This window comes from Panulirus ornatus, chromosome 68, assembly GCF_036320965.1.
Source record: "Panulirus ornatus isolate Po-2019 chromosome 68, ASM3632096v1, whole genome shotgun sequence".
Lineage (NCBI taxonomy): Eukaryota > Metazoa > Arthropoda > Malacostraca > Decapoda > Palinuridae > Panulirus > Panulirus ornatus.
Genome location: NC_092291.1, coordinates 14338472 through 14365967, shown reverse-complemented (window position 1 = coordinate 14365967; position 27496 = coordinate 14338472). Strand labels below are relative to the sequence as shown.

General features: G+C 48.0%; 1 protein-coding gene across 2 annotated transcripts in view; it reads left to right on the top strand.

Moving 5' to 3' along the window:
• LOC139747251 (uncharacterized) overlaps nucleotides 1–27496 on the top strand; it is a 193051-nt gene that overhangs the window by 163882 nt on the left and 1673 nt on the right. For both annotated transcript variants that reach the window (XM_071659336.1, XM_071659337.1), the window contains exons 2-6: nucleotides 13391–13475; nucleotides 18006–18099; nucleotides 19810–20156; nucleotides 21450–21601; nucleotides 23856–23988. In XM_071659336.1, the coding sequence (XP_071515437.1) occupies nucleotides 13391–13475; nucleotides 18006–18099; nucleotides 19810–20156; nucleotides 21450–21601; nucleotides 23856–23988 (811 nt within the window). The remainder of the gene's footprint in view (nucleotides 1–13390; nucleotides 13476–18005; nucleotides 18100–19809; nucleotides 20157–21449; nucleotides 21602–23855; nucleotides 23989–27496) is intronic.

The window sequence follows — 27496 nt, the reverse complement described above, 5'->3', positions numbered from 1 at the left end:
TATGATTATTATTATTATTATTATTATTATGATTATTATGATTATTATTATTATTATTATTATTATTATTATTATTATTGTTATTATTATTATTCCAGGACTTCTTTCTCAGAGAGAGTCCTGGTGTCACTCAGGACCTCTTTCCTAAAACTCACGTAACCAAAAGCTGGAAGGCTGTCTCTTGCCTGTCCTTCTGTAATGGCTCTTTTACTTTCCACATGTAAGTTGGCATGTGGGATCACAAGGATGCTTGACTGTTAGAGTGTACATCTGCAACTCTCTCTCGTTTCTGTGTGTGTCTGTGTTATATGTCTTTATATGTCGATATTTGTATGAATGTATTCGCACTTAGGGTTTCTTTTTTTTTTATATGAGTATAGTCGAATGTATTGTTTTTGTACCATCGACTGGTGTATGTTTGTGGAGTTTCTTTTGTTTTACATGCTTGTCACACTTTGCTGGTGAGTACGTATGCGTGTATGGTACATATATGCACTTGAATATCACTGGTTGAATTGCAGGGTGACTCATTTCCAAATTAGCGATGGAAAATTCCTAATCTTGGTTTCAGATACTACGAGTCGTTTCGGATTCAACAGCGTGGAGAATGAAAGATAACAAAAGTTGCACAGGTTATTGAATCCTTCCCATCTTATAACTCATTAAATGTTTCAGAAATTGATACGTTGCAATATAATAACATGCTGTTATCTTCTTCGCTGATTATAAATGCGTTTCCTTCTTCATTTACACAGTATAATTAATGTCACTTAATTAGATAACATGTTTCACGTAGATAATCCATGTAAACTTGTCGTGTAATCCTAGATAGATAGATAGTGGGAATACATTTGATTTGATCTGCTGTAAACAAGTCCACCCAGATCTTTTACGCCACACTGGCCGTGTAGATAATTTTCTTGTGAAATAAGTTAATAAGATATAGTATGTTGCAGCAAATAAGGCTTTTTAATCTTATTCAAAACGTAAATGCACATTAGTGTATTTTCAAGCCGTCAGTTTAGGTGTCACGTGCGAAAGCAGTTTTTAATTGACACTCTCGTAAAGCAATCCAAGTGCATAACATTCATGCGAATCATTGCATAACTTATGCAATACTTATATGCATAACTTATACAATACTTATATGGATAATTGCCTTTCCCAAACGTATTGTTATCACTGTGTATTTCTGTGAATTCAGAGGGGAAAGCTTCTTTTCAGGTTGAGAGAGAGAGAGAGAGAGAGAGAGAGAGAGAGAGAGAGAGAGAGAGAGAGAGAGAATAAAAAGAGACTTAAAAACTAGTCGAGGATTCTCACCTTTGGTACGCCACCCCGTATGACCACTGTCACGTCCACTTGCGTCCCATGGCGAGAGCGGTAATCGAGTTGCCTTTTAACTCGTAGTGAGGAAGTACTTCAGGATCACCCTGCATTGCTGCTACCTGGTGTTACTAGCCACCATCTAACCAATTATAAGACCGCGCCCCCTCGGTATTCAGACCATACATAATTCAATTTCCCCCCAGACCGACTGGGTCGATAATGAAAACTTTGGACAGGGTAATTCGTCAGTCCCAATCTACTTCTTAAGATACACTGGGGGCGGAAAATTAATGGTGTGCAAAATAAGCAAAAGTATCACCGGGAGATAAGAGCGATATGAGTGGCAACGCCTGGCTGGCTGTGGTCGCCACATCAACGGAATAGTAATGAGAGTGTGTGTGCCTGCAAGCGCGAGTGATTAGCTGGTGACTCGTCACACAGGTCGAGGACAATCACAAATGATAATTGCTCTCTGGGGACGGCGGGTGGTAGGGGTTGGGGGTTGGACGACTGTGTTTGTGGGGGTTTGAGGGGGGAGAGAGAGAGAGAGAGAGAGAGAGAGAGAGAGAGAGAGAGAGAGAGAGAGAGAGAGCAGGGCCGATAAGAATCCGACCCAGAGGTATGGTATAGGGTGGCGGAGAGGGAGAAGGTGGGAGGAGAGAGAGAGAAAGAGAGTGTGTGGAGAGGGGGTGGGAGATGTCCTCTTTGTTACGGCTGGCCAAACCAGCGTGGGTCTGGCGTGCGTGCTTCCACCTTGGCCGGAGGAGGCGAGACGCTGGACATAATCCCTCCGTCCGTCGAGGCGTTGCAGACGCTTGCTCGCTCCTGCCACTGCCGTCATCATCTTCCAGCTCCTGGCGTGGAGCGCAGCGTTGAAGCTGCTTGAAACACCCGTGATAGGGGCTATGTCTTGGGGTTATGTATAAGGGTATGCCCACACACACACACACACACACACACACAGAGGAGCCTCTCCGAACTATGGTGTTCAACTTGGAGGGACCTGACGGTTGTGGTCCCAGCTGTGGGACGGAGGGACCAAACAGACAGCTGGTTGTGGTCGCAGCTGTGGGACGAAGGGACCAGCCAGACAGACAACTGGTCTTGGAGTTTCCCTCCTCCTCCCCTCCCCTTCTAAAGGTCGACCTTTGACCACCCGCACGCGTTTTATTTTGGGTAATCATCAATTTACATTTTTTGTTTTGTTTATTTATTCCGTCGTGGAATGTTTCAACAATTTCCTGTCAAGATTTCACTCACAACCTTGCTGGACTCCGTTGACACGCGTCTCAGGAAATATATATATATATATATATATATATATATATATATATATATATATATATATATATATATATATATATATATATATTTCTCTCTCTCTCTCTCTCTCTCTCTCTCTCTCTCTCTCTCTCTCTCTCTCTCTCTCTCTCTCTCAAGCCCCGTTAAGATGCAGGTTTGGGCGTTCACGCTGATGATGTCATCATCATCATGACCTTGCATGACCGGTGAGGTCAGAGTGGAGGCGGGTAGGATGACACCCCCCACCCCCACCCACTCGGATAACTGCGCTATGCCTGACCGTTGTAACCAGGTAATGTTGTTACGGTCGGCCGTTATAAGCAGGTAACGGTGTTACGGTTGACCGTTATAACCAGGTAATGGTGTTACGGTTGGCCGTTGTAACCAGGTAATGGCGTTACGGTTGGCCGTTATAACCAGGTAATGGTGTTACGGTTGGCCGTTGTAACCAGGTAATGGCGTTACGGTTGGCCGTTATAACCAGGTAAGGGCGTTACAGTTGGCCGTCATAAGCAGCTATGGTTGGCCTTTATAACGAGGTGGCTCCTACCCAATGACTGGGAAAGGAAGCTGTGATCTGTTAACGTAAGTAGTGGCCGCTGTAGCGAGGTAATAGTGCTATGGCTGACGGAAGGGTATAGCATTATAGACGGTCCTTACAGCGAGGTAAGTCTGTTTGCAAATTCATAGCGAGTCAACAATGCTATAACTGGCTATAACAAGGAGAAGACAGTGCTATACCGCGGCTATAGCCAGGGAAGCAGTGTTAAAGACCCGTAGCCAGTTCATGATTCTGTAATTGCTGTACCCTGTTGGTGGACCGAGGACCAACGGGTACAGTCAGGTGTTGGTGCTGTACCTGTTATCTCGTTTAGCGAGGCCAACCATCGTACACGTCACGACCCTGTATTTACCCCAGAGGTCAGGAGGTAGGAGGCAGTACATAGCGGAAGGGGGAAGTAGGAGAAAGGGGAAGTAGGAGAAGGGGAAAGTAGAATGTTAGGGGAGAGGGGTGATTAAGGGAAAGGGAAGGAGTGAAGGAGGAGTAACGGAGGGGAAGGCATAGGGATGGAGCTGTTTTGAGGTATGTAGGGGGGAGTAGAAAATGAGGTGTGGTTTGGAGGTTGAGAGAAAATGGGGGTTCTGAGTGAGGGGAAAATGGGTAAAGGGATTGAGCAAGTGAGTTAGGTTAGAATGTCGCAGGAGTACTTGAGGATGGGATGTGGAGTGAGGGAGACAGAGAGTGAGGGATGGCTTAGGGAGAGAGAGAGAGAGAGAGAGAGAGAGAGAGAGAGAGAGAGAGAGAGAGAGAGAGAGAGAGAGAGAGAGATGAAGATATTCTTGATTCTGTTGAAACGTCAGAGTAACTCTCTCTCTCTCTCTCTCTCTCTCTCTCTCTCTCTCTCTCTCTCTCTCTCTCTCTCTCTCTCTCTCTCTCTCTTTCTGACACGCAACTTGCACTGTTTACATGGCGGGGATGGGGGCGACAGGCCATGGGGTTAAACCAGTACCACCCTTGACTGTATCCATGATTGCCGTGCTCCCTCCCTGCCCCTCGCTTATATGCTCTGCGCCCTCCTCAGCTGTCGCCCTCCCTTCGCCCTTTATTTTCACCCTTTACTCTGGCCTTTTTTCTTTTTTTTTTTTCTCAGCCTATCCGCTCTTCTCCAGCCTTGTTCTGGCCTTGCTTCCAGTCCATACTCTCTCTCTCCTCGATCACCCTTTCTTTCGCTCTTTCACTCTCCTCCCTTCATACGCCCCTGTCTCTCAAACGTGTGTTTGCTCACAGTTCGTACGACCTTCGCTCATGTCCTCCTCCACCCTGGATCCGCCCCGCCCGCGCGCTCAACTTCCCTCCACATCTGCCCCTCACCGCTGCTTCCATCCTTATACTCTCACACCCTCCGCCCTCTCTCTCTCTCTCTCTCTCTCTCTCTCTCTCTCTCTCTCTCTCTCTCTCTCTCTCTCTCTCTCTCTCTCTCTCTCCGGAGGGAGGAGGCACTCATTCACCTGTGACCGGTGACTCCACCTTCACTTTTCCCTCGGGGACACTCGCCTCGATTCGCGTAGGGGTGGGTAGGTCGTCGACCGACAGGTTCGAGTGACGAGCGACGATGCCCAGAGAGAAGCCTCTGTCGCCGCTGCTGCCGCCGACGCTCACCGCCGCCCGCCGACGCCCACCGCCGCCCCTCGACGATTCACGTGCCACGGAAGAGGGGATACATGCGTTCTCGGCGCGTGAAGTGTAACGAAAAGAACAAAATGTTTTCAGTATTTGACGTATAGCTTGGGGGGTTTGTTGGTCGCCTTTTACGCGATGTGTACCGAAAGCAAATGCGTCTGACGCTTGCCATATACGCGAAAACAGGGACGTTGGATTACCACTTGGCGCCTCGTTCACCGCGAACGTCCCATCAATTTAGAGGCCGAAGGGACGAAGAGGATCAGACCGGCGCAGTGGTGGTGTTGGGCCACTGAGCACGACGGCGTAAAAGCCACTGGGTGTTCTAGCTTGGGTCTTCGACCTGACCCATAAGAGTGCGGTATTGAAATAAAAGACCATCGCAGACCTCTCGCATTCGCGGGCCGCCCCTCCGTGCTTCAAGGTCCGTTCGTCTCCTCGTGTCCAGGGTCCGTGTGGTCCGTATGCCCCCACGTGCTCAGAAGAGGACCCCCTGCGATTGGGTCCTTTTACTGATTCCAGTCTTTTTATTTTTTTCTCCCCCACTTAAAGGAACTCGTTTTCTTTTTTAATTTCTACTTCTCGTTGCAGTATCTCCTGCTGCTCTCACTATGACTACAATTAACTCTATCACTATGACCCCTCGTAACTCTCCCACTATGACTCTTAACTCTCCCACTATAACTATTAACTCTTCCACTGTGACTATTAACTCTCTCACGCTATATTTACTCTCCCACTATGACTATTAACTCTCCCACTGTATTTACTCTCTCACTATGACTATTAACTCTCCCACTATGACTATTAACTCTCCCACTGTATTTGCTCTCTCACTATGACTATTAACTCTCCCACTATGACTATTAACTCTCCCACTATATTTACTCTCTCACTATGACTATTAACTCTCACGCTATGACTGCTCTTAACTTTATCGCACAGTGACTATTCTATACTCTCTTACTCTAACTACTGCTCCTCCAGTTCCGGCTCTGTCGTCCCAGCTCCTCCTCATACCCGGCCTCACTCCCTCACCGCTACTCCTCTCCCTACTTCTCCCTCCTCCCTCCTCCCCTTCCCTCCCATCACCCCCCACCTTCTGCTTCCTCACCCTCCCCTTCCTTCCTCCCTGGTTACAGTACTATGAATGGTTGCCTTACGTAAGAGCATCTTTATATGCTGTATCCTCCGGCTCGGCCGGGCTATTAAAGCCATGATAGGAGAAGGAAGAGAGAGAGAGAGAGAGAGAGAGAGAGAGAGAGAGAGAGAGAGAGAGAGAGAGAGAGAGAGAGAGAGAATTTCACTCTTCCTTCACCCGTGCAGAAGGTCGAAAGTCAGTCACCCCGGCTGATTCAGCGAGCGTGGGGGTGGGGATAAGGGTGAGAGACCCACGCTACAGGGTGGGGAAATGGGACAGTTGGTTATAGCGAGGGAGTAAAGAGAGAGAGAGAGAGAGAGAGAGAGGATTAAGCGTTTAAGGGGGATCAAAGGACTGGATTTAAGGAAAGAGGTGAGAGCGAGTTAAGAAAAAACAAACCATCACGTCTAGAAATAAAAAAATGGTTTATCTTCAGAAGTTTTGGAAGAAAAGTCTTCTCTCTCTCTCTCTCTCTCTCTCTCTCCCCCTCCCTCCTCTCCTCTCTCCCTCTCTCTCTCTCTCTCTCCACACCACCCCCTTTCTCGCCCATTCCCCTCCTCCCTTCATTCCGGCTGGGATCAGCTTGCAGTAGCGCGCAGCACTGACCAAGGTACAGTATTCATTTTTCCCTGGCACAGGTTAGGCGAACTCTCCTACGTGATGTAACCCCTCACCTCACCGTTAACAACACAGGGCGCTAGTGTTCCCCCATTATCATCCCCTTACTCAACCCCACACCCCATCCCACCCAACCTCTAGAAAAAAAAGCTCAAAAACAGCCAAAGAAAAGAGTGGATATGTGTAGCGTTGTTCTTTAAATATCTGAGGGTGAGGGAGGACCCGAGAGGGTGTTTTGGTTTTGTATAGAAAATGGTAGCGCGATGTAACGTTTTCTTTAAAGTCCCGTGCGAGGTGTGGAAATATGAATTTCGTGGGGTTTTTTTGGTTTTTTTGCTTTTTTTTCGTTTGGAAAAAGCTTTTGTTTGGAGACTTAAGTGATATCTCCTTGATTGATTTACCGACGAGGTGGCATCTAACTTCTTTTTTTTTTTTCATTTACGAGAATTGTTTAAGGATAATTGATTATCTAGCATAAGCCCTTTTTTTTATTTTTTGCCTTCTAAATCGGTCGGGTTGGTGTTCGAATCCCGGAGCGTCCAATTAGCGGAATGAACGAAGCATTCAATGTCTTATTAGTGAGGCACTGATCCCCCGCCGAGTCATAAATGTCGTATGAGGTCATAAAGCCATTTCCCAAACTACCGATGTAGCGCTGATAATAGCGCCTATTGTTAAGGGGGATTGATACGTTGATACAGAGGGATGGATGTGCCCCCTGACACACCCCCCCTTAACCCCCGGAGTACTGTGGGACGACCCGGGAGCACGATGGTGCACCCTTACATCATAACGATGTGACGACCTTGAGGGTTAATGATGGTACGACCCTGAGGGGGTAGCGATGGTACGATCCTGAGGGGGTAGCGATGGTACGATCCTGGGGGGGTAGCGATGGTACGATCCTGGGGGGGTAGCGATGGTACGACCCTGAGGGGTTAGCGATGGTACGATCCTGGGGGGGTAGCGATGGTACGCCCCTGGGGGTAGCGATGGTACGACCCTGGGGGGGTAGCGATGGTACGACCCTGAGGGTAGCGATGGTACGCCCCTGGGGGGTAGCGATGGTACGACCCTGGGGGGGTAGCGATGGTACGACCCTGAGGGTAGCGATGGTACGACCCTTGGGTATATTGGCCTGTCGAATAGTTAAAAGGACAAGCCAATCTTTCCTTAGCAATCGTACCGTCGTTTCTTCGTGGTTAAGGGTCGTAAACATCGTGATCAAGGGTCGTAACCATCGTGATCAAGGGTCGTAACCGTCGTGATCAAGGGCCTTGATCAAGGGTCGTAACCGTCGCGATCAAGGGTCGTACCGTCGTTCTCAAGCGGGAGGGAAACAAAAAATGTGTGGTCTAACCTGTTCTTGTGTTGCGAGTCCGTTCTGATATCCACCCTCCTCCTCCCTCCTCCTCCCTCCTCCTGCATGTGATGGCAGTAGTTTATCAGGTCGTTGGCGCTTCTCCTGAATAATTATGCAAATAATTTGACCAAACAGCAGTATGTTCTTTATCTTATGAAAGGCGAGGATCCCCGGGAATACAAATACGGAGCCACGGTTTTCTTTATATATATATATATATATATATATATATATATATATATATATATAGAGAGAGAGAGAGAGAGAGAGAGAGAGAGAGAGAGAGAGATGATACCTTACATGTGTTACCTGGGATATAGGCATGTTGTCTGGGGGCGTCTTCAGCTGATGAGGGCAGCATATTGCCAAAGTGCGGTAGTGATGATATAAAGGAGGAGGGGAACCCAGCACGTGGGTGGTGGATAGGGAGAAAAAGAAAAGGCAAAAGACCTGACGGTCTCTGACGGGGCTATAGTTTGCAGGGTGGTAATAGTAGCTAAGTTTCTCATCTATACACAGATGCTATAGTAGAGTAGGGGAGGAGGGTCCGTCCTCCCCACCACCCGCTATAGATGGAGAAAGGATATTAAGGTAGAAGGCTCCTCCCCAACCCACCACTGTAGATGGAGGAGAAATGAAAAAGCAGAAGGCTCCTCCCCACCCACCACTGTACATGGAGGAGAGACCCACCACTGTACATGGAGGCAGGATAATGAAGCAGAAGGCTCCTCCCCACCCACCACTGTACATGGAGGAGAGACCCACCACTGTGCATGGAGGCAGGATAATGAAGCAGAAGGCTCCTCCCCACTCCACCCAACTCTCCCCGCGGTATATAAGCCAGCAGGAAGACAGCTGTGAAAGATAACCATGATGTAGCGAGAGGGCAAATACAGCCGTGAGATATGAAAACACGTTCTAATCCAATTACAGCCACCGGGTACCTCTGGGATGATGAACAGGAACTGTTACTGTAAAAAAAAAAAAGAAAAGAGAAAAAAAAGAAGAAGTTGAGGTGTGTCTTTATTATATTTTCGGTCATGAAGAGACTGACGATGGACGGTGAACTTCTCAGTCTCCGATACTTGATAACTTAGAAGTATTTGTCCTTCCCTGTTTGGATTATATTGGTAGTCTTCGCTGTACGGTTTTTTTCCCCCAATGTTCGGTTACTCTGTGTTTGTAGGTATTTACTCATAGATTTCCAGGTACCTTTATATATATATATATATATATATATATATGGCATCGTCGTATTGACACTCCGTTCACAGCTAGATGGGCAAGGTGGTCCCAGAAGGATGTGTATGTACTGTCCAAAAGCAACAGACATGATGATGCAGTCTTCCTCTAGAGACGGCCCCCTCGGAGGCAGCCCTCAGGTCCTTGAAGGAATAGCTGCTCTGGCCACTCGAGGTCTGTCGTCTGTCGAGGGTGAAAGACAGAAGCGACGGTCCCCAGAGGTACTCCTCGACTCGCCGAAGAGCCACGTCGCCAGTCCCCTGAGGTATGACTTCAACTGACGGATTGAGAAGACTGAGAACGTTACGTTAACTCGACTCTTGACCGCGGGGGAGTTCGCAAATCTCACTCGGAAACAGGCACAACGACTCCTCCCTGCAGTCCCTCTTAAGCTGAAGAAGATAAGCAGATGCTCATCCTCCTCTTCTTCCTCCTCCTCCTCCTCCGACCACATCCCGCTCGTCGATTAAAAGACTGACAACCACCTTGGCAGGAACGTCTCATCAGCGCCTGGCGGAGATGTTCATCATGCAGACAGGACAGATCAAGCCCCCCTCCTCCTCCTCCTGCTTCCCTCCCTCCCTCCCAAACCCCTTAACCATAGACGAACGTTGCCGCCCCATACATATTCCATCGGCCTTGCGGACCATTACCCACCCTAGCCGGTTACGCTGGTTTGACGTGGGGTGAGCGGGAGAGAGAAAAAAAAAAAATATATTCCCCGGTCAATGATCGGCAAGATAACCTTGCAGCTGAGAGGGAGTGGCACTTACCCCTAGTTAATTAGAGTATCGCGGGGGGGGAGGGGGAAGAAAGGAGATGCAAGGCGTGTGTGAGATTGAGACGATAAAATTATGACGTCCTTGTCTCGAGTCGGTGTAAATAGTTGTTTTATGTCCCTCCCCTCCCTCCGTGGCCCTATGTAGGGAGGCGATCGTCTATGATCGACCCCTCTACACTGTCGACGTATCAGTCGGCCACCCCGCCGGTGCATCTCAAGCGGTGTCGACTGCGGCGAGTTTTTCTGTCTTAATGACCCATGCACAGTGCGTGTCACCACTCCCTGCCGATCAAGGGCCCGATATTCCATGACGTATGGGTTGCCGATAGTCGACTGAATGTGCCCTGTTAATGAGGATGTACACGTCTAGCATTAACCCCGGCAGCGCTCGCCTCACTGTAGAGTTGGTGAGAATTGTTCACAGAATCCTGAACCATGTCATCATTCTCTCTCTCTCTCTCGCCTTGACTGAAGAGGAATGATTCAAGTAATGCAGCTATTTTTTATTTTTCTATCTGTAGAAATGTGTCACGTGCTCTTTGAAACCAGCCTCAGTTGCCGCGGGAAAAAAGGATCAATAAACACACAAGAAATTCCTCGTAGCAATGCACAGGCGCCCCAGCGGCAGAGATCTGAACGCGTGTTGGTATGATCGCGGGAGAAGTGGAGTGAAAAGGATGCGACAAGCGAGGCGTGGGCGATGGACGCTGACGCGGCCTCTGATGATGAAAGATACGCGCTCCGTAAACCTGAAGCTGGTTCGAGGATCCTGTTGGTACTGCCTGGTGCCACGAAAGACTTAGCCAGCCAGTCCAGGTCACCCGGAGAAGACTCTTAGGGTCGACGGCAGACGTAATCAAGGGAGTTTATCAGTAGTTAGGAGGGGGAGGGAGGAGACACCTGAATGGCAAGGGTGGAGAAGAAGACCTGCCATAGCGAGGTTAGTGGTTTGGGAGTGGTGAGGTAACGATGCGAAGTGGTCGCGAGCCTCTCGCAGGAAGGGAGACGCATTCACTCCTCCCCGAAGTAAAACAAGCTCTCACGGTGGTTAGCAGATGTCGCTCATGAATGGTTGGGCTCGAGATAACTGACTCCTTAAAGAACATCCTCAGTCCCGTGACCCTCACAGTAAATGGATGGAAGATGGGCGGCCGCTGGTCACGGAGAAGAGGGAGAATCGCCGTTCTGGACGCGTTCGTTAAGCACTGTCTTCACGTATGGGAAGAGCACCACAGATAGAGCTACACCACGTAGCACGTCGGTAGGGAGGTATGTAATGTACCCATGGGAAAGTGTCTGCCGTACTTGAAGTCCTCGTCAGTAATTGGACCTTCCCAAGCCATCAGGTTGGCATGTTAGCCGCCCGCCTGCAGGGAGAGGCTACAGCAGTGGACACACACACACACTCTCTCCACGCATTACCCTATAACACGGTGCTGAATGTTCGACTACTTTTAAGTGACTTGGCGACGACGGGTGGTGTGCGCCTGCATATAAGGGGGAGAGAGGATCGGCAGGGAACTAATGTCTGGTCGGTCTTGGGGCGGTCATTGCACGGTTCCTGTACTCCACGGTCACCAGCGCGGTCGATCACAGGGTGTTCTTCACTCACGTCCATTACGGTTGGTTAGGTAAGCCCCCGAACTCGTTTGGTATAACGTAATGACACTGCTGTGCTTTGCTGGGAGACGACGTGGGCCGTGACTACCTCGAATTACAACAGCGAATGTAAGATTATCATTGTTTTTCTTTTTCGTTTTGCCAGACACAGACCACTTACACCTGTAAAGCTTGTCGACTCGGAAGGGATACTTGTCGAAATGGATCGGCGATTCTTCTGGTGGCAGGAAGCAACACGCTGTCATTGGACGCGAAATTGGACTGACTTGGGGAGTGGGTAAAGCCACAAGGTTCATCCCTCCCTCGACCCCTGTCACGTTCGTGGTTTTATACCAACGCCTTGGATACGGCAGTTGAGAGCACCGAAAGACCAGTTCCAGTTGAACCCTCCACCCCCACCACACACACACACACACACACACACACACACACACACACACACACACACACACACACACACATAACATGTACTCTATGATCAAGACGCCGGAAGATAATGAAACACTGCAAGAGCTCATGCAGACGGTACGGCTACTCCAGGAACAAATACTGTGGCAGGATGATCTTTAGAAGGATAAATGTATGGCGAATTAGATTATCCAGAGGGCGGAAGTGTTGCGACCGACAACCAGGTCAAAGATTCCCATTCACTTTGTCTGTTCGGTGCAAACAAAAAACAGATCAGTAAATTTGATTTTTCCTTTTCGTGATCATCGACTCGTATTTAGACAGCACAGCTTTTCCCACAATTATGCCAGATCCTTCTACTACACCTACGTCCTGGGGTACGGCAGTGTGGTGTGGGAACCAAGGAGTCGCTCACGCCTCCGTCAGCGGGCAATAAACCCCCTCCTCAAAATGAGAGCCATAAAGTTGAGGGCGGGGAAATGAGAGTCCGTGCCATAGAACTCGAGGTGAGAATGTCAGGACCTCCCTTCACCACGAGAGTATGACCCTTAAGCACGACGTGAGCGACCCTCGGGTGCGATGGCCAATGCAGTTCGACCTGACCCTTAAGGAGTCTTGTTGGAGTTTTCGTCCCCCTTACCACAGTACTGAAGCCGGTAACATATGACCCGAAGGAAATCATCAGCGTTGAGACACACATACACCCTTTTTTTTTTTTTTGTCAGTGTAACTTAAGACTGCGCTTCAAAGAGACGCGTATTGCAGCTTGTATTTCAAAAAAAAAAAAGAGGAAAAGATAAAACGCCTCGTACACACAGAGGAGAGCCACGTCACTGGAGATCGAGCAATCAGGTGTGGTAAATGAATGGAGGAGCAGCGTATCGAGTGCTACACAGTTCAGCTTATTAATTACTCGACAAACAGGCTGGACCACTCACCTGTTCGTCTGGATCATCATGAACGACATTCCCCCAGGGATGGCGGCTGCTCCTCTGTGTGCCTCGCTTCTCTTTCCTCCTCTCCTCCTCTTCCTCCTCCTCCTCCTCTTGTTATCGTCAGTGTCTCCCTCTTCAGCAAGTAGCCTCATGCACTTGGATTTTACGAACTCCTTTCAAAAAGTGTCCTATAAATGCTCGCCAAAGTTTCGATGATGCTTTTGGCGTCGAAGACAAGGAAAGTGATTTTTTTTTCTTTTTTCGTCCTTTTTGTTTTGACGTAGTCTGTCTTGCCCCCGTCTGAGATCATTAGCGGTCGTTGAGGAGTTGATGGAGTTGTAACGCGACGTGTTTTCTATTAACACAAATGATTTTCTTATTTTTTTTATATATAGAAAACGCAGAAAACCTCAAGTCTTATTTCCTTGTGCTCATCAGTATCTGATGTTGTCTTTTTCCCTCTCGTTGGCAGATGTCAGGACGGCTGTGTTGGCAGGCTGTGCTGGTGGTGATGCTGGCAGCGGCGACGGTGTGGGCTATCATCCCAGGACCCAATGGTAGGTTTCTTTTTGGTGCTGTCACCTCCCCCACCTCCGAAACACCGTAGTTAGTTCTAGGCAACCCCAGGACGACCGACACATCCCAAGTCGACGCCTTGGACACCCTGGGTTGGAAAGACAAGAGCCAGACCTTCGAACTCCTCACCCGTAACGCCTAGAACAACCCGACGTGGCAGACTCTAGTGTTGTGTACGTTAATGGCACACACACACACACACACACACACACACACACACACACACACACACACACACACACACACACAACCCCTTCTTCCAGTCCTTAGAATAAGTGACTCTGAGTTAACAAATGAAGTGTAGAAGAAAAAAAAAGAAGAAAGGATAGAGATAAAACACAGATAAAATCTCCGGAAACCAGGTGAAGAAAGCACATTGTTTACAACCATAGTAATTTGGGGCGACCACAAGAGTCGCCAACGGGGGGAGGGGGAGGGGGAGGGTAACGTTTCCGGTGGAAGGGATGGGAGGTGGGGTGGGGTGGAATGGGGGGGTGATGATGTCAAAGGTCATGGGAAGTTGGGGGGGTTGCCAGTGTAGCGTCCTGGGAATCGAGGAACTTAGGGTAATATTTATTTTCCCCCTATGTATCTCCTTCGGTATTATTCTCTCCTGCTCAGTCTTTCCTTTTCCCTTGCCTTTGTATTGTTCTTTTTATTCATTTTATTTTGCTTTTTGTTCCTCCGTAGCTTTTGCCTTTGGGTCGCATGATTCTTCTTTATTTCAATTTATTGTTCTTGTTTTTTCTCTTTTCCTCTTTGTTGTATTTGTTAATTGGCCTTTTTCTCTTGTTCTTTATTATGTCTCTTCATTGGTATTTTGCCCATACCCTTCATTATTTATGTTTATTGACTCCTTTCCCTTCCCCTTTATTACTTCTGTTTATTGACCTTTATCCTATCCTCTTCATTCTGTTTATTGGCTCCTTTTTTCCCCCTCTTTTTATTTCTGTTCACTGACTTTTTTTGTCTTTCTCTTTCTTATTTTCGATGATTGGCGTCTTTTTCTTTCCCCATTTTTGATTAGTTTATTGGCCCCTTTTCTTTTCCTTCTCTGTCTTTGGTTCTTTGATGATTTCCCCCCCCCCCCCTCTTTTAGCTTGTCATATACACACTCACGTACTATTTTGCTGGCTCTATTTCGTAACCACATTAGTTGCTGTAGGGGAGCTGATCCAGTAAGAGGCAAGGGAAGGAAGGAAGGAAGGAAGGAAGGATAGAGAATCCACGGGTAAAGCATAAGAAGACTACTCAATGATATCGCGAGAGAGGAATCACAGAATGAGTTCGGTACGTAGGAAGACCAAGTTCGAGACGAGGGGAAGCTGACTGCGTCAGGAGTGGTGGTGGGGCGAGGGAGGCAAAGAGGAAAAGACATTGTCTTTGGAGAGCGAGAGAGAGAGAGAGAGAGAGAGAGAGAGAGAGAGAGAGAGAGAGAGAGAGAGAGAGAGAGAGAGAGAGAGACTCCTCCTTATGAATAAGCAGAGAGGCAGTGATTAAGAAAACGGGATTAAATGAGAGGAAGATGACTCTAGTGATGGGTCAAGGATCGAGAGAGAGAGTGTGTGTTTGTGTGTGTTTATCGACTTTTGTCTTAAAGAAAAGAAAATGACCCCGAGAGAGAGAGAGAGAGAGAGAGAGAGAGAGAGAGAGAGAGAGAGAGAGAGAGAGAGAGAGAGTGTGTGTTTATCGACTTTTGTCTTAAAGAAAAGAAAATGACCCCGAGAGAGAGAGAGAGTTATCGACTTTTGTCTTTAAAGAAAAGAAAATGACCCCCTCTCGAGGACTTGTTAATCTTCACGATTAAGGAATTATTCTTCTTTCTTTTTTTTTAAACAGTTCTCGTGTCTCATGAGTTCACAAGGTAACGTGCTGTTTTTGATACATTCTTTCAGCAGCGCACGGTTAATAGACTCGTAAGCCGTTGATAAATTCAGAGGTAATGTGATAAATCAGTTATAAGTCATGTAATAACTGATATAAATTCACAGGTAATGTGATAAATCAGTTATAAGTCATGTATTAAGTAATATAACTTCAGAGATATTGTGATAAATCAGTTATAAGTCATGTAATAAGTAACATAAATTCACAGGTAATATGATAAATCAGTTATAAGTCATGTATTAAGTAATATAACTTCAGAGATATTGTGATAAATCAGTTATAAGTCATGTATTAAGTAATATAACTTCAGAGATATTGTGATAAATCAGTTATAAGTCATGTATTAAGTAATATAACTTCAGAGATATTGTGATAAATCAGTTATAAGTCATGTATTAAGTAATATAACTTCAGAGATATTGTGATAAATCAGTTATAAGTCATGTATTAAGTAATATAACTTCAGAGATATTGTGATAAATCAGTTATAAGTCGTATAATAAGTAATATAACTTCAGATATATTGTGATAAATCAGTTATAAGTCATGTAATAAGTGATATAAATTCAGAGATAATGTGATAAATCAGTTATAAGTCATGTCATAAGTATGACCAATTCCTGAACAGTGTGTATGGTCAGCAGGTTCACAAGCAGTGTACCGTTAACCAGTAGCTGAGCGGTGTACCACGCCCTTCGTACATGTTGACGGCGGCGCCCCTCGGGCTGATGATTGGTCATGCTATACCCTCTTGTATTACCTCAAAGGTTAAAGAAAAATAATTAAAGATATTTTGATGTATATTTCGTTGCTTGCTTTGGGGATATACGATCATGCGCGATCCGACGTAGTGCAGGATATAAGATCATGCGCGATCCGACGTAGTGCAGGATATAAGATCATGCGCGATCCGACGTAGTGCAGGATATAAGATCGTGCGCGATCCGACGTAGTGCAGGATATAAGATCGTGCGCGATCCGACGTAGTGCAGGATATAAGATCGTGCGCGATCCGACGTATTGCAGGATATAAGATCATGCGCGATCCGACGTAGTGCAGGATATAAGATCATGCGCGATCCGACGTAGTGCAGGATATAAGATCATGCGCGATCCGACGTAGTGCAGGATATAAGATCATGCGCGATCCGACGTAGTGCAGGATATAAGATCGTGCGCGATCCGACGTAGTGCAGGATATAAGATCATGCGCGATCCGACGTAGTGCAGGATATAAGATCATGCGCGATCCGACGTAGTGCAGGATATAAGATCATGCGCGATCCGACGTAGTGCAGGATATAAGATCATGCGCGATCCGACGTAGTGCAGGATATAAGATCATGCGCGATCCGACGTAGTGCAGGATATAAGATCATGCGCGATCCGACGTAGTGCAGGATATAAGATCATGCGCGATCCGACGTAGTGCAGGATATAAGATCATGCGCGATCCGACGTAGTGCAGGATATAAGATCATGCGCGATCCGACGTAGTGCAGGATATAAGATCATGCGCGATCCGACGTAGTGCAGGATATAAGATCATGCGCGATCCGACGTAGTGCAGGATTTAAGATCATGCGCGATCCGACGTAGTGCAGGAATGAGAATGGTCTTATTGCGGTTTTCATCGCAAGCTCCGTGAGCACGACGGGTACGACCCTTGTCTGAGGCGGGTACGACCGATGGATGCGATCCCACGAGGCTTGAACACAGAGAGGTACGACGACCAAGCCCCTCACACGCCCCCAAGGGTCGTCCCGTCGTGTTCGTGGGGGGGGGGGGGGGTCGTCCCGTCGTGCTCAAGCGGTGACAGAGAAGCTGACCTTAAGCGGTGACCGCCTCAACAAGCTTATCTTATCTCACCGCTTGATGAAGAGTTGTGAGGATATTTTGCCTCGCAGACCCACAACAGATGGCCTCTCTCTGACTTTATATATATATATATATATATATATATATATATATATATATATATATATGTATATATATATATATGTGTGTGTGTGTGTGTGTGTGTGTGTGTGTGTGCGCGTGTGTGTAAAAGAATACCGATTATATAAGAAATACACTTGGGGAAAACGCCGCTGCTGACGACAGCCTTCTGAAGGACGTTAGAAATATCCTACCCGGGGTAAGCGCAAGGCAAGCGCGACGTTGTCATTATGGCTGCTTTGCCGCTGAGATCATCAGGACTTTGGACCAGGTGCGCCTCTTGATAGTCAAGGCTTTCTCCGGGGGAATATCCTTCTCTCAAACCGGGTTCGTCAGGAGCAGCCCCGTTGCGGGCCCCGGGGCTAGAGTAGAGGAGGTGGACGAAGGCTCTGTTTTGGTGGGGCCCTGATTGATGTTGGCGTGTCGGACGGGACCAGGATATATATATATATATATATATATATATATATATATATATATATATATATATATATATATATATATATATATATATATACCTCCCGTCGGCTCTTCTTCTGTATATCTGGTGTACACATAGAAGGATGTACATGTGAGCATATTCACTTTAGAGCGTGTACAAGTCGTTGTAGTAGTAGTAGTAGTAGTAGTAGTAGTAACTTTCAAGTTAAGGATGCTAACGTTTGGTCTCCTACGTGTGTCCACAGATCCAAGGTACCCAGACGCCATCGTCGACCCGAGAGTCAAGTGTGAGAAGGCAGGCGTCTTTCCTCACCCCAGGGACTGCAGTTGGTACTACAGGTGGGTTTTGAGGGGAGGGGGGGCATCTGGTACTACAGGTGGGTCCTGGGGAGGCGTTGGTACTCCATGTACATCTTAAGAGACTTGCTGGCGGCGGAGCATGGGTGGCGTAAGTGGGTTGTGGATGGGCTTGACGTGCGATACCCGAAATTTGAACGCATGGACTGGCTCAGTTGAGAGGAGCACCCGTTCGATCGTCTTGAGCCCACGGCTTTTTATCTTCGAAGATCGCACGGCGTGGCAGACACACACACACACAACACACACACACACACACACACACACACACACACACACGGCTCATCTCCCAACGTCCCCGGAGGCTCCGAACCTCCGTCTCGAAGCTGCGGCAACTCGCGGGGTGGATAGGGGGAGGAGAAGAACTGGTACACACCACTTGGGAGGGTTCCTCCGTCCAGTTTACCCCTTGGGGTGTGCCATTTGTCTTGAGCTGTCCCCCTGGGGTTTGGCTTGCTTGCCTAGGGAGGCTGGCAGCCCCAGATGGGGGGGCTGGGGCGCTCAAGGGTACAGCTGGTGTAAGTGAGGCTGGCGTGCTGCTCACAGCTGCGGTTGACTGGGGTCGCGTGTGGTGTCCCGTTTTGCCGGAAGGCTTGGCTGGTTCTTCCTGGAGAAGAGAATGGGAGATGAACATTCCCGTTTTTCCACGGATTTTTTGTTTCGTCAAGTAATTCATCACGGACCTTTATTTATTTTTTATTATGACGTTATGTTCGTTATTTACATGCTGTAGTTTGACTTTTAAAGCATAGAGGGGTTGGTTAGTTCTCTCTCTCTCTCTCTCTCTCTCTCTCTCTCTCTCTCTCTCTCTCTCTCTCTCTCTCTCTCTCTCGATATAGTATTGACGACTATAGCACCTCCCTGGAAGAGAGAGAGAGAGAGAGAGAGAGAGAGAGAGAGAGAGTGAGAGAGAGAGAGAGAGAGAGAGAGAGAGAGAGAGAGAGAGAGAGAGAGAGAGAGAGAGAGAGAGAGAGAGTGTCAGTGTAAAAGCACGAGGTTAAAAAAGAGTTTCCACTGCTTTCTGGCAGTCTAACCCTGCATGATGTCAGACAGACGTTATTCTGCGCGTCTTCAATTCCTCCCCTCCTCCTCCCCCCATGACCATAACTTGAATTCGCAAAATGTGTGCTTTTAACGCGTCACATTTTGGCAGACCCCCTCCTCCTCCTCTTGTCACATTAGCGTGACTCGGGAGACCTTGATTAACTGCCTCCTCAGGGCGCTTTTTTGATTTGCCGCCCGGACGAGAACTGTCGGAGAGCGGCGGAAGACGCCAGGGTGGTGGTGGTGGTGTTGGTGATGGGGAGGGAGATGATGTATCTGCCACGGTGTGTGGCGGTGGTAAGCGGTTCCCTCGCTCCGGAGGCGAATGAGGAAGTGTTGAGCTGTTGAAGGTCCTGAAAGCCACCACGGTGTCACCGGAGGGAGAGGAGAGGAGAGGAAGGGAAGCGAAGGTTTCGTTCTCTCTCTCTCTCTCTCTCTCTCTCTCTCTCTCTCTCTCTCTCTCTCTCTCTCTCTCTCTCTCTCTCTCTCTCTCTCCCGCCCTTTTCCTCACCCTCCGCTATAATGTTTGAAGTAGGTAGGTTAAAGTAGCCAGCTCTCTCTCTCTCTCTCTCTCTCTCTCTCTCTCTCTCTCTCTCTCTCTCTCTCTCTCTCTCTCTCTCACTCTTTCTCTCGCTTCCTCCCCCCCAGGTGCGTGGATCGCGTGAAAGCCGGGTTCTTCTGGACGTACTACTTCTCATGCGAGCCGGGCACCCTCTTCCACGACGACCTGGATCAGTGCGTCCACCCGTCCCTCATCAAGAGCGGCCCCTGCGCCACGAACACCACCACGACCACCACCTCCACCACGACCGCGTTGCCGATCGTGGAGTGCACGGGCGTGCCGGGCACCTGCACCACCTATGACATCTGCCGCCCCACCAAGATGGAGAAGATGATGTGCGCCAAGATCCATTGCCCCAGGACCTCGAGTCTGCAGTGCGGCGAGGGCTACCTGTACGACATGAAGGCAAGGAGGTGCGTCAGGCCCCCAGCAGGTACGCGTTCTTGCCTCCTCTTGTGAGTAGACACGTAGATTTTTTTTCTTCTTTTAGGGGAATGGATGCGTGCGAATGCGACCCCAAATTTTCGTCCGTTCCTGGCGCTACCTCGATAGCGCGGGAAACTGCGGAAAACAAGTGGGTGTGTGTGTGTGTTTGTGTGCGTTTATGTATAATTACCCCTTTTGTAAAGGGTCCTGCAGCCTAGAGCTGCGCCCCTTCCAGTGGTAGGGAAATGTGGACGCTCATGGAACACGGAAGGTGAGTGAACAGGAAAGTGGTGATTCTGAGAGGTAGTGTCGCATGAAGCACAGCAGGAGCAGCTAACAGACTAGTAGGTCAGACACAACGTGGATTCAGGAGATATGAAGGTTGTGTCTGGACCGGGATTTTGTGAAAAGAGTTTGAGAGATGCTCAGAGGAAAGAGAAAGACTCGTGTGGTATTTACGGAGTCTGGAGGAAACAATTATGATTGACTGAAATGCCCTTTGGAAAATGCCGCTGATGTACGTTATGTGCAGTGGTGAATGATTGTCTCTTAATGACGGAAATGCCCTTTGGAAAATGCCGTTGATGTACGTATGTGCAGTGGTGAATGATTGTCTCTTTTCTTTTCTTCTTCACTAATGCAGCGATGGATATATGTCTGAAGACTGAGGCATGTGTTGTCAGTCGGGAGGAAGGACGGTGAATGAACCAGGGGAAGCTTGGGAAAGCCAGTCGGTTGGTTTGCTGGAAATGTGGTGCGGCCGCGGCGGTGGACGCCAGTTAGGAGCGGGGAACGGGAACTCCAGAACCTAGTGGAGGAATCTGGGGGGAAAATAAGGTCAGAAGAGTCACTGATCGGAGATTGGGTAAGACGTGAAGCGGTTGTTGTGGGAGGTGGAGGGTGGGTTGAGGTTTAGGAATGGGGGGGGTGGGAGGAGAACCTCCTGGAAGTGGAGATGCTTGGAGAACCTCTGAGGGAGCGGGTGGGGATGGTGGAGGGGGGAGAGTGTGAGTGGTGAACCAAGAGGGCAGATGGTGGAACCAGGAGGGGCGAAAAGCGTCACAAGCGAAGGAAAAGAAGACGAGTTGAGAACGCTGGACGCAGTAAGGTGTGTGTCTGTGTGTGTGTGGTCGCAGACGTCACTGTAGAAAGTGAGAACTTAAAAAAAAAAAAAAAAGGAAAAATGATTCTACTTGAAGTGGTGATTCAGTGGAAGGGGTTCATCAGAATGGTGTATTGATCTATAAGGCTTTTGAGGGTTATCAGATGTGTTATAATCTCTCTTTCTGTCTCTCTGTAGAGGCTGACTTGTGCGGAACGATCCCTCCCCCCATCAACATCACCCAGATAGGGGAGCTAGCCTGCTCATACGAGAACCTGAGGCCCAGCTCCGACTTCATCTCCAGGCTGCACTGTGACACCTATGTCCTCTGCGACGGCGAAAACTTCAAGGTAAGGAAGGCACACGCCCTTTCCAAAAGGAAAAAAAAGAGCGACGTTGATCTCGTTCAAGAGAAAGGACGTCATCTGGGGTATCCCCTTAAAAAAAAGGGAAATGATTTACCAATTTTTTTTTCCCCCTTCAACGACATACCGGCACTCTATGCAAAGCCCAGCTCTTTGTTATGGTTGGGGATTAAGCATGTATGTAATTTTTTTTTTTTTTTTTGTTTATGGTTAGAGAAGGTATTTATTATAGTGTTTTGTGAGGCTGACCCTTCAAAGCATGAAGCTAACACTGGACATCCAAAGTGACCCTCAACAACACAGTAGATTACCAGGACCCAAAACCGCTCATGCCTCTGTACCGTTGAGTCACTGCGGCTGCCGGGGATGAGCAGTGAGGCTTACACGGCTCGTGAGGGGAGGGGCGCCCTCTGGAGGAACTGTGAGAGGGTCACTGACACTGTGCCAGGAGTTCATTGACGCCGTATAAGAAGGTCATTGGCATTGTGTAAGAAGGTCATTATTGGCACTGTGAAAAGGCCATTGTCACTGTAGACAAGTAGTGGCTCCTTAGGGGGATCATCGATGACGAAAGTGGGTCACTGTCACTGTAGGAGAGTCACTGGCACTGTAGGAGAGTCACTAGTATTCTACAAAGACAGTGGCACTGTAAGTTGGTCACTGGCACTGCCCGCAACGATTTTTGGTACCGCAAGAGGAACGCTAGCACTGCAGTAAGGACGCTGGCACTGCAGGAAGGTGACTGGCACTGCAGGAGGGTGACCATCAGGGTCACCTGGTGCAGTGCAAACTTCACTGGCGTAAGGGCCAGGGGGTCATCAGAGTTGTACGAGAATGCTCATTGAGGTAGGAACAGTGATTTTCTTGGTCACTGGTAGTGCAGAGAGGTGGCTGATACTGCACGAAGCTCTGCTGTCGAAAAAGATCAGTGGTGCTTTAGGAAAGACCCCTCCCCCTCCCCCCCCTTGGCCTTGTCGACAGGTCATCAGTGTTGTATAAAGGTCACGAGTGCTGTAAGAAGGTCATCAGCATCACAAGATCTTCGGTGATACAGGAAGGTCGCCCAGTCATGTAAGAAGGTCAGCACCACTGGTGTAGAAATGCTTAGGGCAAGGAAGGTCTGCAATAAGTTAGTTGGCCTATGTGGACGTTAAGACATAGACGGGAACGGCCCTGTGATTCAGTAAAGGGGGAGAGAGAGAGAGAGAGAGAGAGAGAGAGAGAGAGAGAGAGAGAGAGAGAGAGAGAGACCTTGATTGAACAAAGGAGAAAACTTAGGTCATGGATCATAGAAGAATGAGGAAGACGTTCCCCCCCCCCCCCTTTCCCCTGTGGGCAGCCCAGCCCCTCGACTTGACGGCTGGAGTCGACCATCATCCTTTCCTTCATTGGCAGCTTAGGGTGACATTACCTGCTCACGTCGGGGGGGCGGCTGCGAGGCGTCATCTGGGAAAGAGTAGCAATTGCAGCTCTCTCTCTCTCTCTCTCTCTCTCTCTCTCTCTCTCTCTCTCTCTCTCTCTCTCTCTCTCTCTCTCTCTCTCTCTCTCTCTCTCGAGCTAAGTCATAAATCAGAGTTCTCCTTTGGGCGGTAGCAATCTCAACCCGCTCATTGGAACAGATCAGATGTAGTTTATTTCCCTTTTTTTTTTTCTTTGTGTGTGTGTGTGTGTGTGTGTGTGTGTGTGTGTGTGTGTGTGTAATAATTCCTCTGGTGATGGCGAGGTATCATCAACGTAGCAGAGGTTGTCAACACTTCATTCTTCTCTCATTCTTTCTTTCTCCTGTCAACTTCCTATTTTCTCTCATCTTGTTCGCTTGTGTTTTCTTTTTTTTCCTCTCGTTCTTCGTTCTTCTGTATCTCCTTTCCTTTTTCTCTGGCTTTCCCTGTCCCTTTCCCCAGTGTTCTTATGTTTCTCCTGGTGAACGTTCTTCAAGCCTTTTGTTCCCGTTGTAGTCCTCTGTCTCGGGGATCTTCTTATTCTGATCACCAAAGTCACTAAACATTTTCATATATATATATATATATATATATATATATATATATATATATATATATATATATATATATATATACTGTGGGAAGAAACAGTTCAAAGGTGTATTATCAAATAAGTTTCTGATGTGTTTTATTTTTTAGTTTCATTTCTGTTCAATAGGTTTCTTGTACTGTTCCCCTCTCTCCGTGCTTCTCATCATCCTTTTTCCTCTCCCTCCTCCTCCTCCTCCCCGCCGCAACAGGAGAAGAAGGAGCTCTGCAGGCATTACTACGAGTGCTACAGGGACGGTCAGGTGTGGAAAGCCTTCCGGAGGAGTTGCCGGAACAATCTACTGTTCAGCTACAAGAAGGACAAGTGTGTGCCAGCTCCGACAGGTGAGTCCCGCGTAGGCCCCCTGCCAGTGATGAGGGAGCCGCTGGTTATTGCCGTAAGGTCACGTAAGCTTGCGGGTGAGTGAGTGAGTGAGTGAGTATTGAGGAACACTGGTGGGTGATGATTATTTGGCAGTGTGAGGAGACTGTCAGTGGGTTGATATTCGTGAGTCATTTTGAAGCGCTTGAGTAAGTGTCATGAGGGCAATGGTGAGAGTGAGTGTGTGTGCACGGAGACATGTGAACAAAGGTGAGTGTCAGTGAGTATTCGACCAATACCTGTAAATGGCTTTCATGATAGTCGCTGGTGTGTGAGTATTTACGAGTGTTTGCAGTGCGTAGTGTAGTAGGTAGATGGGTGGTTTTGAGAGTTTGTGAGTGTTTATATAACTCTGTGAGTATTTCTGCATATTACCAAGTATTACTGAATACCGGTCAGTGGTATGAATCTGTGAGTATTTTTCTAGTATTTACGACTCAACACAAGAGTGTTTTTGTGAGTAAAAGTCAATGTGTTTGAGTACATGATGACTTTCACCATCTTACTGAATGTCTTTTGAGTGTTCCTCCGAATCCCAGTAGCAGTATTTGTGTGCACAGATTATCATTTCTGACACACCACCGAAGACTGTCAGAGGCTGCTCTTGATTGAAGGTGAGTCTCCGATGACGTAGTGGTGGGTACTTGGATGAATGAGTAGTCTAGATACACTAGCAAGTGTTACGTGGAGTTGAGAGAGGTAGACACAAGTAGAATGTGGGAGGCTACTTAAGCAAGAGGTGCTGGTTGTTGTGTTTGATTCGTTACTGCCAATGAGTCAGGAGACCAACACAAGGAAAGGGGTAAGTGTACTGTATTTTGTAGGATAAACCTTGGATATTGTGCAACCGTTCACGGAATAACTGTTCCTGTAACTGTATTATGTGTAGATCTACGTAGTGTATTTGTTAGGATGCATGTAACGCTTTGGTATATGTTTTTTGTTAAGCCGCTTGACATGTGTCGTGTACTGATGCCAACCACAAAGACACAATCTTCCATTCCTTTCTTTTAAGGGGGTCAGGGCTACTGAATTACATTCGTAGGACACGATGCTAGAGATGGCTGGGATGTGAGGGCTAGACATAATCTTACGGCGTGAAAGACGACTATGAAGAAGCCTCAGTGTCCCCGGACGGAAGGCAGGAGTTCCATAGTGTCAGGGAAGGTGGCTGGAGTTTTAAAAGATCCAGTGACTGTGGAGTAGCAGTGTGTGTGTGTGTGTGGTGGTTTGGTGGATGGTGCCGAGAGTGAGGAGGGATGGTGGAAGTTGGGCGTTTTGTACGTGGGTGGTGGATGGGTGGTTTCGTATGGTATGTTATGTACGAGTGTGGGTACAGAGACAGATAGGGTCGATGTAGAGCAGGGTGTATGTGTGTGCTGGATGTGTTTGGTGGTCAGTGTAGACGGGCGTTGTCGATGGATGATGATGGCGTACTGATGGATGATGGTGTCAGGTGGACATGGATGAGGTGTTGAAGGTGGGCCATCAGATGAGAGAGAGAGAAGGGGCGGCAGGGGAAGGAGGGGGAGGGGGGCTCTTCTTCACCATCCATCATTATCTTCTCAGAGCTGTTCTTTCTATGGTAATGCGAGGCATGGTTTGGCACAACCCATTCTATCCATGAATTATGACCCAGGGTGCGTGGCTTGGTTTGTCCTGACGTGGTTTGGCATGGTTTAGCATGGCTTGGCGTGGTTTAGCATGGCTTGGCGTGGTTTAGCATGGCTTGGCGTGGTTAGGACGGCTTGGCGTGGTTTAGCATGGCTTGGCGTGGTTTAGCATGGCTTGGCGTGGTTTAGCATGGCTTGGCATGGTTTAGCATGGCTTGGCATGGTTTAGCATGGTTTAGCATGGCTTGGCGTGGTTTGGCTCGGCTTGGCGTAGTTTGGCATGGCATATCTTGGCTTGGCTTGGCTTAGCTTGGCTTAACATGGCTCGGCTTGGCGTGGCATGACTTGGTGTGGCTTAGTTTGCAACGCAGGGGGAATACACAGACCCGTGGGTGGGGAGAGGAGGGGAATTTCGTTCGTATGTCAAATACAAGAGGTGACCTATCTTGGCCACTTTTTCATCACCTTTTTTTTTTCTCATGTACAAAAACGAACATGGCTAACGATCGACTTATCGCGTGATGCCAAACGTTGTTCTTCTGATAACCCGCAGCGTTGCCAGAATGTGGACAAAAAAAAATAAAAAAAGGATCAGCCCCTTGAATCTCCAGCAGAGAATTTGATATTGATGCAGACTTATTTATATATATTTTTTTCTTAGATAATTCATTGTATTGCTAGGAATATCACTTCCCTTCTTCACCGATGCATTTAGGAATACCTGGAGGGTTGCGTACCCCGTCGCTACGTGTGATACATGTCACTAGTAACGATCACGAAACACGAATAGAAGGAATTCGTGTTTGCCCAGGCGTGTGTGGCCAAGGGTGTCCAAATCGCCTTACCTTCCCAGGCTAGCTAAAGAAGGCACAGAGCCCTTGGCCGTAAAGTGTTCAAATGGGATTCACATCCTTATATGCCCGAGGCGTGAGACCCCGAACAGCGATCTCAAGACAGTGCTACATTCTGGAGAGGACGATGGCTTGTGGTTGGGGCGGGTTAAGGGGGACAGTATGCGTGCCTTAACGTCTAAATCGTCTCGTAAATTAGGATGTAACTTGGCTCGTGTGCATTAGGGAGGAGAAAAAAAAAAAAAAGATACCTTGCATTCTTGCATTATCAGAGCGCAAGTTGCGTGGCCTCAAAAATGCTCTGAGGGAAGCACCGGCTGGGAGTTCCTCGGGAGGGAAGACACCCGCTCAAGAACCAAGTCTTAAGTTTGAGACTCCAAGAACCAGACACACACACACCCACCCTCCTCCTCTTCCTCTTCCAAGTCTTTGAAGGACGAGTGTTAGCGCTCCCGCCGTAATACACGGACTGTCATCGCTGCTGTCATCTTAAGAAGCTATACAGATGAGTGGAAGTACGGCACCACCACCCACCTCTCTTCCTCCTCCTGGGTTTCCCGGGCTTCCAAACACCCGCACACACACTGAGGCTTTCCGGGGAGCTTTTCCAGCCCGGCTTGGTCTCCACGAAGTTTTACAAGAGGTGAACCTTGAGAAAGGCGCACCTGAGAGGAGACGGCTCTGGGAATGTCACCCTTGTCTTGGAGTTCCACCTCAAGGCTTTAGCTTGCCTTAGGATAAGCTTTTTTTCACGGGTTAAATTCGTCGTCAGAATAAGTTTTTCTAAGATTGTCTTTATCGCATCCAAAAATTTGCCAGTGAATTTCCCTCTCGTAGATTATTAGCGTTTAAGCAAAATTCCTCGTAGAATGCCTTCATTTTTCGATTACCTTTATCTTAAGATCTTTGAGATTGTTTTTGGAGGGGCTTACCCTATCTTGGAACGATCATCAGATTAAGTTTGGGTTAGATATGTAAGCTGTCGACTAATGATTCGTATTCACCAG